The sequence below is a fragment of the Phyllosticta citriasiana genome (assembly GCF_038021145.1).
Source record: "Phyllosticta citriasiana strain CBS 120426 chromosome Unknown IWZ02scaffold_22, whole genome shotgun sequence".
NCBI lineage: Eukaryota > Fungi > Ascomycota > Dothideomycetes > Botryosphaeriales > Phyllostictaceae > Phyllosticta > Phyllosticta citriasiana.
The window spans coordinates 187,732-204,408 of record NW_027117299.1 but is presented as its reverse complement, the minus strand read 5'-3'; the positions used below and the strand labels follow the sequence as shown (position 1 = coordinate 204,408).

The 16,677-nt window shown below is 37.7% G+C and overlaps 3 protein-coding genes across 3 annotated transcripts; 1 reads left to right on the top strand and 2 right to left on the bottom strand.

Moving 5' to 3' along the window:
- Positions 1-11,568: 11,568 nt before the first annotated feature.
- Positions 11,569-13,009, bottom strand: IWZ02DRAFT_157111 (uncharacterized protein). Its single transcript, XM_066762015.1, has 3 exons — positions 12,724-13,009; positions 12,495-12,665; positions 11,569-12,431 (listed from the first exon to the last, which is right to left on the bottom strand). Exons 1-3 carry the CDS (start codon positions 12,880-12,882, stop codon positions 11,847-11,849), a joined length of 915 nt encoding a protein of 304 aa, XP_066617707.1. The 5' UTR covers positions 12,883-13,009; the 3' UTR covers positions 11,569-11,846.
- Positions 13,010-13,574: 565 nt separating this feature from the next.
- Positions 13,575-14,320, top strand: IWZ02DRAFT_437745 (uncharacterized protein; the record flags this gene model as incomplete). Its single annotated transcript, XM_066766657.1, has 3 exons — positions 13,575-13,607; positions 13,677-13,903; positions 13,981-14,320. The coding sequence occupies 3 exons, from the start codon at positions 13,575-13,577 to the stop codon at positions 14,318-14,320; spliced, it is 600 nt and encodes a 199-aa protein (XP_066617706.1).
- Positions 14,321-14,459: 139 nt separating this feature from the next.
- Positions 14,460-16,259, bottom strand: IWZ02DRAFT_465782 (uncharacterized protein). Its single transcript, XM_066768472.1, has 2 exons — positions 16,211-16,259; positions 14,460-16,177 (listed from the first exon to the last, which is right to left on the bottom strand). The coding sequence occupies exon 2, from the start codon at positions 15,881-15,883 to the stop codon at positions 14,822-14,824; it is 1,062 nt and encodes a 353-aa protein (XP_066617705.1). The 5' UTR covers positions 15,884-16,177; positions 16,211-16,259; the 3' UTR covers positions 14,460-14,821.
- Between the last annotated feature and the right edge of the window lie 418 nt (positions 16,260-16,677).

The window sequence follows — 16,677 nt, the reverse complement described above, 5'->3', positions numbered from 1 at the left end:
CGTATTATAAGTAGTAGACTACTACTCCTAAAACTCTATTCTAGCTAGTATAAGTCTAGCCTATTAGATAAAGGCTTCGTAGACTACTCTATTAAGTTATTTAGTAAGGCTATTAGCTAGTATCTCTTTAGTTAGATACTACTAAAACTAAATAGAGCTATCCTAGTACGCTTAGCATAGCTAATATTAATAGATATCTATATACTAAAGAGATATCTTTAGTTTAGAAAGATCTTTAGTAATAATCCTAAGCGTTTATTAGTTATTATACTAAAGAATTAGTAATAAGTCTAAACGTAAGTAGAGATTCTTAAAGAATTACTTCTACTAAACTATCTTAGTCCTAGCATAAGAGAGAGATAATAACTTAGCTTTAGTAGTAGACTTTATAATAGTAGTTTAGCGCGTAGCCTTCTAGTCTACTAGGCTACTAAATAGCGTAAAGATCTATCCTTCTAATAACTTATAAGTAGCTATATTATCACTAAATAATGCGTCTAAAGCTCTAAAGAACTCCCTATATAGGGCGCTAAGCGCTACTCTATTTAGTTATCCGTATCTATACTATAGGCTAAGTATCTTAGTATTAAGTAAGTACTATAGAATATAATTAGTAGCCTTTAGATAAGCCTTTATAGGGTTTATAAGGTATTAGGCTAGCTAAGATACGGTAAAGGCGACGTCTAAACGTATAGTAATAGCTATAAAGTTAATTAAGCTAATATAGCCTTAAAATACCTTAATCTCTTATATAGTAATATAGTTCTTAGGTATAGAGAGGTCTAATCCTACTAGGAGTAGTAATTATAGAGGCTTAGTATTAAGTTTAATCGCGTACTAGGTAGCTATCTTCTTAATATACGCTTCTTAGTCTACCTAAAGGACCTACTTAGCCCTATTCCTAGTAATCTTCATGCCTAAGAACTAGTAGATAGGGGCTCTACTAGTAATCTTAATCTCTCTCTTAAGTTTAGATTTAATAGCTACTACGTACACCGCGTCTTTATAAAAGTAAACTATATAGAAGTTATCTACGTAGAAGAATACGTATATAAGACTATTAGTAAAGAGATACTTAATTCCTAGTACTTATTTAAAGCTGAGCTTCCTTAGGATACTTATAATATAGGTTTACTAGAGAAGGAGAGCCTCTTTAAGGCCGTATAACGCTTAGTAAATCCTTAATACTATATAGCCTAGGCGTTTAATTCCTTCTAGAGGCTAGGTATATAGCGCGTATAGGAGTCTAGTATTTAAAAAGGCGTTAATAACGTCCTATTAGTTATACTCTATGTTAAATACCGTAATAATAGCTATTAAGGCACGAAAGATTTATATAGTAAGGGTAGACGTATATATCTTATACTTTATACTTTATAAGTCTCCTCTTATATAAAGGTGAGCCTTATAATACTCTAGGAATAGGTCCGCGTTTAGCTTATATTTAAATACCTAAGTAAGAGGTATTATTACTACGTCTAGTAGCTTCTTAACCTACTTAAACGTCCTAGTATCTATTACCTTCTAAAACTCCTTATTAATAGCATCTATAAAGAGATCTTTATATAGATAGTATAGTATTTACTTATATCTATATAGCTCTAGAGGAAGATTATTATAATAGAGTACTACTTACGTTATAATTTACGTAGCTAAGGTAAGAGAGATAGCTAAGGTAAGTAAGGGGTAGAAGCTTTAGTTTAAGAGGTTAACTAGATAGATTATTAGTACCTCTTTATTATTAAGTTACTTTACTAGGTACTTAGGTTTATTCTTAGCCGCGCGTTTAATGCTAATAATAGACGGGAATATACTATCTATATTTAGTATAAGAGGCTAATCTTAGCGCGTTAGCGCGTCTATATTAAGCGTATATAAAAGGATCTTATTAGTAATATACGGTTCTCCTACGTTATTAGCTAGATTTAGCCTCTATATTACGGGATCTATAAGAGTTAATAGGAGATTTAATAAGTCTAGTACGCCTTATAGTACTATAGGGACGTCTTAAACGGGAAAGATTAAGTTATATTAGAAGTTATCCTAGTTAATAGGGCCCTAATCTTCCTAAAATAGCTTATTTAATAGGAGCTTTTAAGGGTTATAATAGGGCTTCTACTAGTTAAGAACTTTCTCTTATATATTAAAGAGTCCTAAGGCTAAAAGCAGCTTATAGTATTAGTCTAGTAGGTAAGGATTAAGTATATTTAGTACGTTAATAGCCTATTAGTCCTCTAGCTAGCCTAGGTAATATTATTAGTATTTATTAAAGAGGATATTCCTAGTCCTTACTACCTTATTTAATAATAGGATCTAGATTTACGTAATTATTATTAAATCCTAGCTAACTAAGTATCTAATATTAGTACGTAACTCTAGCTTATAAGTCTTACCTAGTTAGTCCTTTCCTATTCTATAGATATACGCCTTATAGCTAAATAGCCTAATATAAGTAAGATTTAGCTTATAGCTAGTAGTAAGCTTAAACGGGGTTTTCTACTTAAGTTACTATATTAGGGAGCGATTAACTAGATACGCTACTATAGTATAAATTTCTAGCTAAAGGTTCTCTAGTAGATTAGCGTATAAATATAGGGAATATACTACCTAAATAATTACCCCCCTAGCTCTCTTAGCTAGATCTTATACTAAAGTATATAGTACTATTAGCTTAATCTTAGTTTTATTATTAAGAACTATTAACTAGAACTCTAGTCTAGCCTTTAGCTTATTATCTATCCTTAAGATGTAGATATCTTACCTAAGGGTATAGATAAATACTACTAGCTTATTCTATATCTTTAGCTAGTATTTAGTATTATTTACGGGATATAAGCTTATAAAGTATACTCTAGTCTCTAAGTTATACGCGTAGAATAGGTATAGGTCTCTATTATATATAGGCGTAAAGTATATAATATCTACTACTATCTCTCCCTATAGGGTAGGGAGATAGGCTATAGCGTACTAGTTATTTATTATAGAACTCTTAGATCTTACGTATACGTTATACTCATTTATATACGGTATATTCTTAGGTAATAATGTAATAGCTACTCCCTCTACGTTATACTCTAGGTATTTAATTTACTTATAGCTAATATAGCTAAGGAGGGCGTACTAGGCCGGAGATAGAAGAGACCTTATTAGGTTTATACTATAGTAGGTAATAGCTAGGGTGAATAGTATAGTTTTATAAGCTTACTATTATTACTAGTCTTAGAGGGTTATAGTTTAAAGATCTTAAATAATAGAGGCGTAAGCTTATTACTTCTATACTTTAAGGACCTAGTCTACTAGGAGAGGATTCCCTTATTTATTAGCTAGCTAGTTAAGTATCTAAGGTGTTTACTAGGCTAGAGTATTAATTAGGAAGTATAGGATATATCCTTATAGCTAAGAGAGTTAAAGTAATAGATCTCTATTATAGAGTATTACGTTATCCTATAAACGCTAAATGAAGCTAGCCTTTTTAAGGCATCCTTTAGATATAATATTAACGTAAAAGTCTAGAATATGTACTATATTATAGAGGTTTAGGTTATATAGGTAGCCCTTAGTATCCTTTATATAAAGTTTAACTCTCCTATATATAACTACTCTAATTATCCTATTTCTAACGTTAATATTATTATTTAACGGAAGTCTTATTAGTTTAAAGCTTACGTAAGAGTAGTAGTTAATAATATAAAGATCTAAGCCTATATCTAAGATCTATCCCTTATCTAGTACCGTTTATACTAAGTAGTTTTATAGGTTTTAGCTAGAGATAGTAATATATACGTTTCCTTTATATAGTTTTATAGTTATAGATTCATTATTATCTAATAGTTTAAGGACCTTAGTATTATTAAACTACTTAGGAATAGCTCTCTAGCGAGGCTTAGCCTTAAGTTAGTCTATATAGTATAATAGTTAAGCCTTCTCCTCCTTTAAGTAGTTATTTAGTAGCTTATATTTAGCTAGGTTAATAATGTTATAGGCCGTACGCGTAGGGTACTACTTATTATCTATCTTCCTAGTTAAGTCTCCGTAGGGACGGCCTTTAGATGACGTAGTAGAACCTTTTATTATTATCTAGTCTACGTTACTTAAAATGTCTTAGAGGACTACGGCGTTACTACTATAGCTACTTATACTAAAGTCTTATCTATACGCTAAAAAGGTATTAATAGTAGTAGAAAGATTAAGGTAAGCTAATAGAAGCTTCTTTATCTAGAGAGTAGACGTAGCCTACTTATTAGACTTATAGACGGCTTATATAAAGTACTTAACTATCCTACCTACTTTAGGAAGCTTTAAATCCTCTATATATTATTAGAGATACTCCTATTTACTTACCTAATTTATAGGGTCTTATATCCTTAATTCCTTCTAAAGCTATCTTAACTTCTTTAAGAGTATCTTCTCCCTATAGTTACTTATTAGTATAAACCTATCCTTTAGGGCGCTTATCCTTTCCTTAATTATAGGTTTTCTGTAAGCTAAGCATTTAGTAGTTAGGGAGTAGGTATCTATAATCTTATTAAGGGTAAGGTACTTCTTAGTAGTAAAGTCCTTATATAGTAGGAGGAGTAGGGCTTATTATTTATAGGTTTTAAGGTCCTTTTTATTAGTAAGGACTAGTCCTTTAAGGAGCGGCTCTTAAGGCTCTACTTTAGGGAAGAGGGTAATAAGGCTAGTATATTTAAGTAGATTATATTAATTAAGGAGGGAGATAGTCTAGTTAAGCTATCTATCCTAGTCTTTAGCTATATTAAGAATAATAGTAGCGTTAGTAGCTATAGCGATTTTACTAAGGTATAATACCTAGAAAGTTCTTAAAACTACCTAATCTAGAAAGGTATAAGTCTTTATAGGGTAGGGTACCCTAATATTAAAAACTCTATATTTCCTATAGGATTATCCTAATCGGGTATGGTACTAAGCTTTAATATATAGCTAGAAGGGGCCTACTTAAGTTACGTAGCTCTAATTAGTTAACTAGGTATATATTAGTAATTCCGGGCTTATAATAATTATGGATAAATAGGTACGTCCGTATCCTAAATAGTTATATAATAAGGGGAAGATATTATCTTCTTCTCTATAACTATCTACTTATATAACTACTTTATATAACTAGAATTAGGTAATTATAAACGTGTCTTATTAGTTCTCTACTAATATTACTACTACTACGCCTTAGGAGATATTAAAGATATCGTATTAAGCACGTATAGTAGAGTCGTCTTAGCGCGATTACTAGACTAAGATATAGAGCTAGTAGATGTTATTAATACTACTACCCCTAAACTAGAACCCTAAAATACCCCTAAAATAGCTATTAATCCGCCCTAAGTAAAGGATTTCTCGCTCTATTTCTAACCCCCCTTTATAGGGGTTAAAAGGCTAAATTTAGTAGAAATTAATAGGCACGTAAATAAGTAAAGGCCTAATAGCCTAACTTATAAAGAAGTAATAAATTAGGTAAGATCCCTACTTATAAAGGTAGTAGGTTTAGTACCTACCTATAAAGAATAAATAAAAGTCCTAGACTTTATAGGACTATTTAGGGAATTCCTAGAAACTAGGAATGCTAAGATAATTAGGTTAATTCTATCTAGGAGTGCCCTAGATATCGAAAAAGTAGTTAAAACCTTAGGAAATAAGGTAATCTCCCTAAGTAAGTAAAAAGACGTTTTATAACTAACGGGTTTTAAACCCTTATAAGTACCCCCCTAGAATTTAAAAAATTCTAGCACTACTAAAAATAGTACTATCTAAATAAAAACCGGTTCTATAATTTAGGCTAGTATAGCTTAATCTAATAATATAGAAAAAACTAAAGAATTCACCCTTATCGCTAAGAAATAAAGAAATATATAAAATATATAAGGGCCTAGGTATAATATATAAGGGCATATATACTAAAACTTATAAACCTAAAAATAAGGGAAGACGCCGGCTAATTCCCCTATAAAAATTACTAAAAGAAGACTTATACTAGTCCTAAATAGTACTTCATTTAGGACCCTAACCGCTAAGGAAATAAGGGATAAATTTAATAAGTCCTTTTAAAATAAGGGATTTATAAAACTAGTAATCTTACTAGTTACTAAATCCCGTATAAAAAAGTTAATTATGTTAATAACTATAGACTAATTCGATATAGACTTCCTATTAACTAATAGGACTATATAGGAAAATATACTACCTATTTAAAAGGCCTTAAAAGATGAATTATAGCATAAAGTAGTAGTCTATAGAGTCCTAATTAGGGAATTTAACTTAGATAAAGGGCTACTTCTTATTCATAATAAAATTAAGACCTTTAATAGTCTTACTACTATTAGCACTCTATTCTAGCTTACTTCTACGGAAAAATAGTAAACTTAACTATATAGCTTAATTATAGTCTCCTTTATAAACGAAAAGGACTATAATAAGGCCCTATTAACCCGGCTAAATATAGTAGGGTTAGCCCTACGAATAGAAAAACTAGTTCCTATACCTAAAACTTATAGGTATAAGAACTACTAGTAATTTAGATACCTAGAAAATAGGTATAAAAATAAGACTAATTACTAGGTCTACGCTTAGCCCTATACTACTACCTAGTATTTCTATAGAAATAGTAGCTACCTAAAAGGTTAAATTTACGCCTATATAGAACCTAAATGTGCTAATTACGGTGAAAACCATTAATCTAGCTATAAAAGGTGCTCTAAATTCTTAGTAATTAAAAATAGCTCCCTATAAGAATATAGGAATTAAGGGTATTATAAATTAACGTTAATAAAAGCCGCTTAGCTATAGAAAGCGCTTTAAAGACGGCTATCTAATTAAATATAGATCTTATTTTTATATAAGAACCCTATTTAATTAATAGTAGAGAAAACCCTAAAAATTACCTTAACTTAAGGTCTATTAGTTACCTATCTTACGGTTTAATTCTCCCGGTTTATAGTAATCCCCTAGTTTACCCTAGAGTTCTAATTTATAAGAGAAGAAGCCTTCCCTTAGAAATTAACTCTAGAGAGGATATAATTAAAGATCTAGACCTTATTATTATTAATATTATAGGCCTAGATAATCTAATACGGGTCTATAATATTTATAACTAAAAAGGTTAATATAATAACTAAGAAACTATTAATAGGTGCCTATATAACCTTAATATAGACTTACCTATAATAGTACTTAGGGACTTTAATGCCTACCATCCTTAGTAGGACCCCTATAACCTAGAAATAATAAATTCTAAAAGGTTAGTAGAATAGCTAGAGTCTAATAGACTATCTCTAGTAAATACTATAGGTAAAGGGACCTTTATAGGCCTAACCTAACTAGAGAATCTATTATAGACCTAGTATTCTCTACTAGGGATATCCTAGAGAAAATAAATAATTAGTAGACTATTAGAGATATAGGCTCTAACTATTATAGTATTTTCTTTATAGTTTCTAACTCTAATTCTCTTTTAGTATAAAATCCTACCTATACGTAAAGATATAACCTTAAAAAGGTAGATTAGAATAAATTCTTATCCTAATTAATAAATATAGTAGAGAACAGTAATATACTAAGCTCTACTAATTTATTACGCCTTAAAAAAGATGTAAAGACTATAGATATACTAAATTAAAGCCCTATAGTAATAGAAGGCCTAGATAAATTAGCTAAAGAGCTAGGTAATTCTATTACCCTAGTAGCTAATAGTAGTATACCTAAGATGTCTAATAAGCTTATATCTAAACTATAGTAGGATAATAATCTTACTAAATTAAGAAAAGAGTATAGAATAATAAAACGCTAAGTTATATACTCTAACCTATAGAGTATAAAAGCCTGCTTCGCTATAAAAATAAGTATTTCTTAGCTATAAAAAATGCTAAGAGAGAATATTAGTAGTAGTTCTTATTAAATATAGATTCTAAATCTATATTTAAAGCTATAGAGTATACTAAGGATAGTAGAGTAGACTTTATACTACGTATACAGTCTATATTAGGAGAATCAGCTAATTCTTTTAATAAAAATGCTCTAGCTTTAGAGTAGCTTTATTTCCTAAGCCTCCTAAAGCTCCTAGTCCTATATAGGATAACTACATCCCTAATAGGAAGTAGGACTAGCCTAAATTAGACTCTAAAGAACTAGAAATTACCTATTCTAGCTAAATAAAAGGGAAAACACTAGGCCCTAATGCTATAAACTAAGATATAATTATAGTAGCCTATAGAGCCTACCCTAAAACCTTTTATAGGGTATATAGTATACTATTTAATAGTAGATATCACCCTAGGATCTAGCGATAGGCAATAGGCGTAATTCTAAAGATACCTAATAAGCTAGACTATACTAGTCCTAAGTCTTATAGGGTTATTTCTTTATTAAATTGCCTTAGTAAAATATATAAGAGAATTATAGCTAAGAGATTAGGCTATCTAGCTAAGACTACTTATCTACTAGACCCTAGTTAAATAGGGGGTAGATTAAAGAAATTAGCTATAGATGCCGCCTTATTACTATCTAATATAAGAGAAGAGAATAAGTTATCTAAAAGAATAACCTCTACTCTATTTTTAGATATAAAAGGCGCTTTTAACCACGTCATAAAAAGCAATCTACTACTACTATTAAAGAAAAAAGGCCTCCTACTAAGTCTTATTAGCTAGACGTCTAGTTTCTTAAATAATAGGCTATTAGGACTCTCATTTAATGGATAATTAGAAGAATATAGGCCTATAGAAATAGGTATTCCATAAGGAAGCCCTATTTCCCCTATATTATTTCTAATATATATCTCTAAACTATTCCCTTCTTAAGTAGTTAAGTTTCTCTCTTATATAGATGATATTAGTCTTACTATATCATCTACTAGTATGAAAAAGAATACTAAAATACTAGAGAGAGAAGCTAAATAGCTTTATGAGCTAGGTGCTATAAAAGGTATTAAGTTTAACTTATCTAAGATAGAACTTATACATTTTACTAGCTAGAATAAGGCTAAAAACTATACTTTAGAATTACCTAATTCTAGTATAATATAGCCTAAAGAGACTGTCCGCTAGTTAGGAATCTATTTTAATAATAATCTAAAGTATAAACAACATGTTAATACTTTAGTATTAAAAGTAAGAAATGCTCTATTTCGGCTTAATAGACTTACTACTATTAATTTAGGCCTAGGCCCTCATGCTATAAGGCAGTTATATATAACTTACATTATTAGTATAATGGACTATAGCTGCTAATTATAGTATAGGCCTAATTTAGGAGATAGTCTTATTAGACCTCTAGAAACACTTTAAAATCTTGCCCTACGTAAGATTCTAGGGGTTTTTAAGACTAGTCCTATTACTGCTATAGAAATAGAAGCAGGAATCCTACCTACTAAGGTTAGACTAAATGCTACTATTAAAAAGTATACGCTTAGAACCTTAAAGCTACTAAGGACTCATCCTATACCTAAGGAGATAGAGAGACTAAATACTATAGAGAATAAGTCTAATAGACTTACTTAGGTAGAAAGAATATAAAAAAGTATAAATATAGGCTATAGGCAGCTAGAACCTATTAAATACTTTTACTTTCTACCTTAGAGTAAGGATATCCCATTCTCCTATAGGATTAGCCCTCTTAGTAAGGAAGATGCTTATTCTAAGCATATACTCCTTACTAATTAAAGGAAAAGCCTATATACTACCTCTATATATACTAATGCTTCTAGTTACACTAGAGAGCAAGGTATAGGAATAGGACTAGTAGTACTTAATAGTAACCCATAAAATAATAAGTCTAGTTACCTAAATATAGGCACTAATAACTTAGTATATAATGGGGAACTAGAAGCTATTACTAGGGCATTTAAATATGCTAGTAGAAACGTAACTACTAGGTAAAAACACTATATATATGTAGATAATTAGGCTGCTATATACCGTATTATAAATCCTTCTAATTCTCTAGGGCAAGATTGCTAAATTAGGGCTATAGAGGCAGCTAAAACAGCTAAGTCTAAAGGGGCCTCTATTACCTTAGAATGGGTCCCTAGCTATATAGAAATTTATGGTAATGAATTAGCTAATTCCTTAGTAAAGGAAGCAACTAATAGAGAGTAAGAAAATTACCCTAAAGCCATGGTAGTAGTAGGCTTAAAAATAAGAGAGACTATTACATAGGAGTAGTAAGGAATAATAGATAAGGCTAAGGCTAAATCTCTTACCTTACACTCCTATTATAGTCCCTTTTATAATAAACCTAGCTATAAGCTTTAGGTCCTAGTGGACACGCTAAGAAAGATAGCCTCTACTTTCTATTAACTAAAAATAGGACATGGCTACTTTAAATCCTACCTATTACGTATTAAGAAGTTAAATTCTAGCATATATAGGTGTAGAAGTCCTAAAGAAATACTAATACACCTTCTCCTATCTTATAAGGAGTATAAGAAATAAAGAAAAGACCTTAGGCAGGAGATTAGCTCCTTACTAAGCATGAAAATACTTTATAAGAAAGAAAACATAAAGGCTACACTAGCTTTTATAAAAAACACTTAAATTGCTACTAAATAGTAGCATATAGAGAGAGAAGACTAGGCTAGAGAGACATATATATATATATACACTATATATATACATGCGTGTATATATATATATATATATATATATATTATTAGATATATGCTCCCTAGCCTTTAATCCTTTACCATTTCCTTTATAACTTTACACTCTTTTAGTACTTACTATTACCTACTTATAACATTTATTTTGTAATTTTCCTATAAGGGCTTGGCCCGAAACATAAAACCGTAACTACTAAAAATAAACTTAGCAGAAACGCTATATATATATATATATATACCTAATAAGGTTTAAACCTAATAGGTATTATATGTATAATAAGCTATACATGTACTATAGGATAGCTATCCTCATCTCTTATAGTCTTAGACTTAAGAGGGACGTTAAACTAAATAAATAAATAAATAAATAAACCCTACTAGAGGTTAAGGATAGAGGTAGGGCCTAGTAGCTACTAACTAGGACCTAAATAGGGCTATATATATAAGTAAGAATATATAAAAAGCCCTTTATAGATAAAACCTTAGTTTATAAGGTTTTATCTAATATCTACTCTAAATATATTATTATTAATACTTAATTTAACCTACTATAGTACTAAATCTTATATACATAAGCTATAATAGACCATATCTACTATATAAAACCTTATTTACTCTATAATCTACTTCTCTTCCTATCTTTTTATTATCTAGACTAGCTATAACTATACTTCTCTTAAGCTTTATACTCTATCTTTATAACAATAGATATATATAGAAAGCTAGAGTATAGAAACCTAATACTATTACTATTTCTATAGATACTTCTTTCTTTATAGTTATATAGTAGATCTTCTAGTCTATTCTAGTCTATAGGCTCTTAATAATTATTTTCTTAGCTTTTTTTTCTTAGATACTTTATAGTAGTTAGTATTATAGCCTTTTATAACTTCTATAGTATAGTTTATAAACTAAGAGCTTAATTTTATTTTATATATATAGAGAAAGAAATATAATTTTTACTTTCTCTTCTTTTCTCTATCTTAGTTCTTCTATAATATTATACTATAATTAATTTTACTTATATTCCTCTCTTTTTTTAGCCGCTAATTAGTATAAGAATAGAGAGGAAAAATAATAGTTAAGTAGATAGCCCTTATATTACTATACTAGAGAGAGAGAGAGGATAAGGGAAAGAGAGGGTAAGTAAAAGAGACGGAGAGAAACATAAAGTAGGTAGTTAAGTAAAGTCGTTAAGAAAAAGCCCGACCCATTTAAGCTGTGATGATTCGATACTCTTCTAGAAGTGCGTAACAGTAGTGGTTAGCTTGCTTTTCCTTCCCTTCGGAATGAAATGAGTGGGTGAGTGGGTGGACGTGTTATGTGTACGTACGCGATTGCACATGATCTGAAGCTCGTGCAGCATCCTCTTGGTCAGCGCGGCCAGGACTGCTACATCCTCGTCACGGTGTTGCGGCTGCTGCTGCCCTAGATGGAGAAGGGGGTCGAAAAGGAGCGCGTCGTCTATTTCGGGCATTATGGCATTGGCCATGACTGCTTCTACTTGTCCGTCGATGCCGTAGTCAATCATCATTGACTTAGACTCGGATGGCTGGGGGTCTAGTTGAAGTGTTATTGTAGACTGGGGGAAGGGCGATGAACATGACATGGAGGAGGCCGAGGCTGAGGAGGATGATGAGGACCAAGTTGACGACGGTGGCGTCGCCTGTGAACTGGAACCTTGGTCGTCCAGGGGTTCCAGCGGTGCAGCAGCGGCAGTCTGCAGGAATTCCACGGGCCAGGACTGATGGGAATCAACCATGATTGATTCCATCCATAGGCCGTCTTTGTCGAACAGCGCACCGTCGATTTCGGGGAGGAGCATCTGCCGTTTGCGCAAGTGGTCAGTCAGTCATCTGTGGGAACACAGGGCCGGGGCTGAATGTACATCAATGTCGATGTATCCTGTTGTCATGTCTCCTCCAATGGCCACATCTTCTAAAGCTGTCTGCTGCTGCTGTGGTTCTGGTCGTTGCTGCTGCTGCTGTACAGGAGATGGTGGCAGTGGCCGTTGTTGAACGGGAGGCTCATCTGCGGATGGTGTTGTGCTCCTAACATACTACAGGCGAGGCGGGTCAGCGTGTCATGAAGATGGGAACGTGGACGAGAAGCCATACTATTGCTCTGTACTTGCACTTGAGATGACGCTCGACGCACCGGTCACACGGGGAGCGAGAGTCGTTGGAATTGACGCAGCGGATTTTCAAGCGCCGGCAGCCGAGGCAGGCCTGGACGGTTGGCGGCTCTCTGGTCTTGCCCATCCTGGTCTTCATCATCTTGCGGCGACTTGTGGATGTAGAGGAAAGATGCTCTTGCGTTGGTTAGTTCAGTTGAGCTGGCCTTGGGATGAGTCTTTTAATCCGTCCCGTCTTTCGCGGTGTGGCAGTCATAGACAGGGGAAAATGAAATCCACGTCCCAACACCCGTGCTCCCACAGCGCGGCGTCGTCCCTCCGAGACCATGTCTGCGTTGATGCTCAAAGGAGGCGTCGATCCAAGCCATGGCTTTCCGTCCAAGGGACCAAGAGACCGCTAGCCGAAAAACTTGTTGCGGACTGGACCAGGGAATCGGCAGTGGCCGGTCCAGTCCGAAAAGGTAGAGTAGAAATGTTGATGGAGTTCCTCCAGAGACAAAGTCGTAGTTGGGCAGTGGTTCAGGCACGTGCGCAGCCGACAACGACGGGACGTCCACTCCTCTGCGAACTGCACTCCATCCATCCACGCAGTTTTCGCTCCGGTCTCTCTGAATGTCTTGCAGCATGGGTCCTCCGTTCCGCGTTCTGCTTCCGCATCGCAATGCCCCGTCTTCTCCGCGAGCGAGGTTGGGTTCCGGTGTGCTTTGTTTCAGAGGTTGACGTTCCTCATATGCAAGTGTCCGACGCGGCCTACTTATCCATCTCCCTCCCTCTCCGCTTCGTCGTTTTCCTCTACGCAGGCATCCATTCTCTCTCTCTCCCGCACCACACCCAATGGCCCATTCCCCGGGCACTGCGCTCAGGAAAGTACGTTTGTTGGGCACCCCGACGGCCGATTGGATTTCTCACTTGCTGACTTGCAAACGCGCTCCGCAGACCTGGCGCGAAGCCCTCGGAAACCACATTTACTTGGGCACCAAGTCCCCAGCTTGGACCGACCAGGACCGACGAATCTTTCTGGTATACGCGGCGCGATACAAGTGGACCCAGGCCCTGCAGCCCAACGATGCCGGCTCCAAGAATCTCCAGAAGGAGCTGTTGATGTACACTGCTCACCGGGGTCTCAATGACGCCATAATGGTAGACATGGTCCACGCCATCAGGTATTTCCTTCTCTCTCTCTCTCTCTCTCGCTGCCCCACCACGGCCCGTCGCTGATTCAAACGTCACCATCTGACAGGGCCACGCTCGAACAAGTCCGTCGGGGATTCGAAAACCTGTACCAGTGGCCGGATTGGACGAAGCGCTGGTTCCTGAATCCGTGGTGGGATGGCGAAACCGACGAACCTCGTGCCAACGGGCCTGGCCCCAGGCTCGACCTCTTCCCACACAATGGCAGCGACGAGGGAAGGCAGACAATTGATGTCCTGGCCCACTGGGACCACATGACGGACGAAGAAAAGGACATGTGCTTTGAAGCGGCTAGGGCCGCGGCGCAGGAGGGCCAGAACCCGACGATGGCCTTGTTGGGTCGTTATCCCGTTCGTCGCATGGTCTTCGCGCTGCCCGGGCTGAACTGAGAGCCGATCTGGTTCATGTCATGTTTCTTTCTGTAGCTACCACTCACCCTAGTCAGTCTTTTCAGTCTTTGGATTTGGCAAAGCACAATGGACTCACCCAAGTCAGTCTCTTCCGTCTGCACACTTGGAAATACACAATGCGCAATTCGAGAAGCTGGTCCACATGAGTGATTGATGTGCTGCTGCTGCTGCTGAATTGAGTCGATTCTTGGGCAAGATAGTTGTGTTAGTGAAAAGATGATAGATGGGATGAGATAAGACGTTCGCTTGACTTGATCCATCTTGCCATCAGCCAAAGAGAATTGCGCGTCTGTCACAACACATGCAACACGCTCAGGAGTTGAGGCCAACCCACCCCCTTGCTTTCCCATCCCATCCCGCTTCGCCATGAGCCCCATAATTTCAACAGCCAGCGTCCCTGCAGAGAGAAATTTCAGCACGTCATGGAAAGAACCCACACTGTGACCAAGCGGATGACACATGATTGCCTGCTACCTAGCCCTACATGAGCGTGTCATACACTTCATGCATGTCCTCATTCAAGCCTCCCACCACGTCGTACAGCCTGCTCACGTCGGACATGAGCGTGTCGACGCGTTCGTCCAGACTTTGCTCATTGTTGCTGGCGCTACCGCCTGCGTGATTTGCCAGGAGGTCCTGTATGCGCCTTGCCCGCCTCGACGCCTGGCCCTGTCTCTGGTGGTGGTGCTGCTCCACCGGACTGCTTGGGCTGCTCATGTTGCCGCCGTGGCCGACGCCCAAAAGTCCAGATTCTAGCGCCGCAAGTCGCGCCTCGTAGGCATCAATCTTCTTCTGGTAAGCTTCGTCGATTTTGGTGAGCCGCTCGTCAAACGTCTTCTTGAGCTTCTCTTCGACCTGCGCCTTGGCCTTGTTGAGGATCCGTTCATCGCTGCCGCGGATCAACTTCTGAACACTCTCGGCCGTCTCGCGCGCCACGTCGTCCGAAAGCTTCTTCTGGCTCTTCTCGACTTGGTTGATTTTGGATTGCAGCTCGTCCTTGTTGGAAGCCACCGTCTTCTCCAACCTCGTCCGCACTTTGTTCGCCTCGTCGCTTATCGCCTTCTTCACTGCTGCGCTCGGGGCTTTGGACTGCTCACTGGCAGCTGGCGACGACGACGCCTCGCACGGCCTGGGCTCCCTCAGCTTCAAAGCATCAAATTGGCTTTGGAACTCTGCATTTTGGGTCTCCCAGGCGTCAAACTTGCTCTCGTAGACTTTGCTTTGGGCCTCAAAGGCGCCAATCTTGCTCCGCAACTCTTCACATTGCCTTTCACAAGCGCCAATATGAGTCTGGCACGCTTTGTTTTGAGCCTCGCAGGCGTTGATCCTGTTCTGGAACTCCTGGCGCCACGTATTGCCAAGCACCTCGGCCTGCTCGCCCATGTCCTTGGTTAATTTGACCAGGATTCTGGACTGGCGCTCCGCCTCGTGACCCATTGAATTCAAGCTCTCTTCCACCTGACCCAGCTTCACTCCCATGTCTTTCGCGCTCTCCTCGACCTGCGCAGGCACTGCGGCCAGGGATCTCTCGATTGTGTGCATCTTCTGCTCCAGCTCGGCCAGTCTGCCCAGAGCAAGATCTGACGAGAAGCTGCTCAAAAGCTTCAACAGGTCGGCATGCTTGCTTTGCAGCTCCGCCGCGGCCGCGTCGAGCCTCTCGCCGACTCGTCGTTCGAGCGCCCCAGCTTCGTTGGCTTGTTCAGCCTTGATGCGCTGCTGCAGTGCCTGCCAGTGCCCGTCGGCGTGACGCTGCAGCTCCGCCGCGGCCGAGTCGAGCCTCTCGCCGACTCGTCGTTCGACCGCCCCAGCTTCTTTGGCTTGTTCAGCCTCGATGCGTTGCTGCAGGGCGAGCAACGGCTCGACGACGCTCTGCTGCAGTGCCTGCCAGTGCTCGTCGGCGTGACGCTGCAGCGCCGCCTGCAGCGCCGTCAAGTCCGGTCTCTCCCGCCGCTGCTGGCCCTCGCAATGTTGCTCCAGTTGTTGCTGCAGCTCCAGTGCCACCGTGACTTGGTTGTGGTACTCCGTCTTCAGTTGCGCGTACCGCGCGTGGAGGCCGCGGATCACGTCGAGGGACATGGCGTGTTGGCCGAGCGGATCGCGTGCCGACATGGTCGTGTGTTCCTTGCCGTCTATGTAGGAAGCAGGACATTAGTTTTCTCTCCTCTCGTGACAAACGGGGTGTCTTTTGTACATACCCAGACAATATTGATGTCAAAAGAGACGCGGAAGGGGAGAAGGAAGGCAGTGAGGCGGCAAACAGAAGAACGGGAAAGATGACGACGACGATGCATCCTCCAGCAAATATCACGTCTCGGAGCCCTCGCTTTGAACTCGCA

What these genes read in the sequence shown, in the direction of transcription:
- IWZ02DRAFT_157111 (XM_066762015.1), bottom strand. Translation starts at nt 12,882, where the DNA reads ATGATGAAGACCAGGATGGGCAAGACCAGAGAGCCGCCAACCGTCCAG. An exon ending in AGTGCAAGTACAGAGCAATA is followed by an intron (nt 12,666 to 12,723) that starts GTATGGCTTCTC and finishes CCTCGCCTGTAG; the next exon opens with TATGTTAGGAGCACAACACC. An exon ending in CAGGATACATCGACATTGAT is followed by an intron (nt 12,432 to 12,494) that starts GTACATTCAGCC and finishes CGCAAACGGCAG; the next exon opens with ATGCTCCTCCCCGAAATCGA.
- IWZ02DRAFT_465782 (XM_066768472.1), bottom strand. Translation starts at nt 15,883, where the DNA reads ATGCACACAATCGAGAGATCCCTGGCCGCAGTGCCTGCGCAGGTCGAG.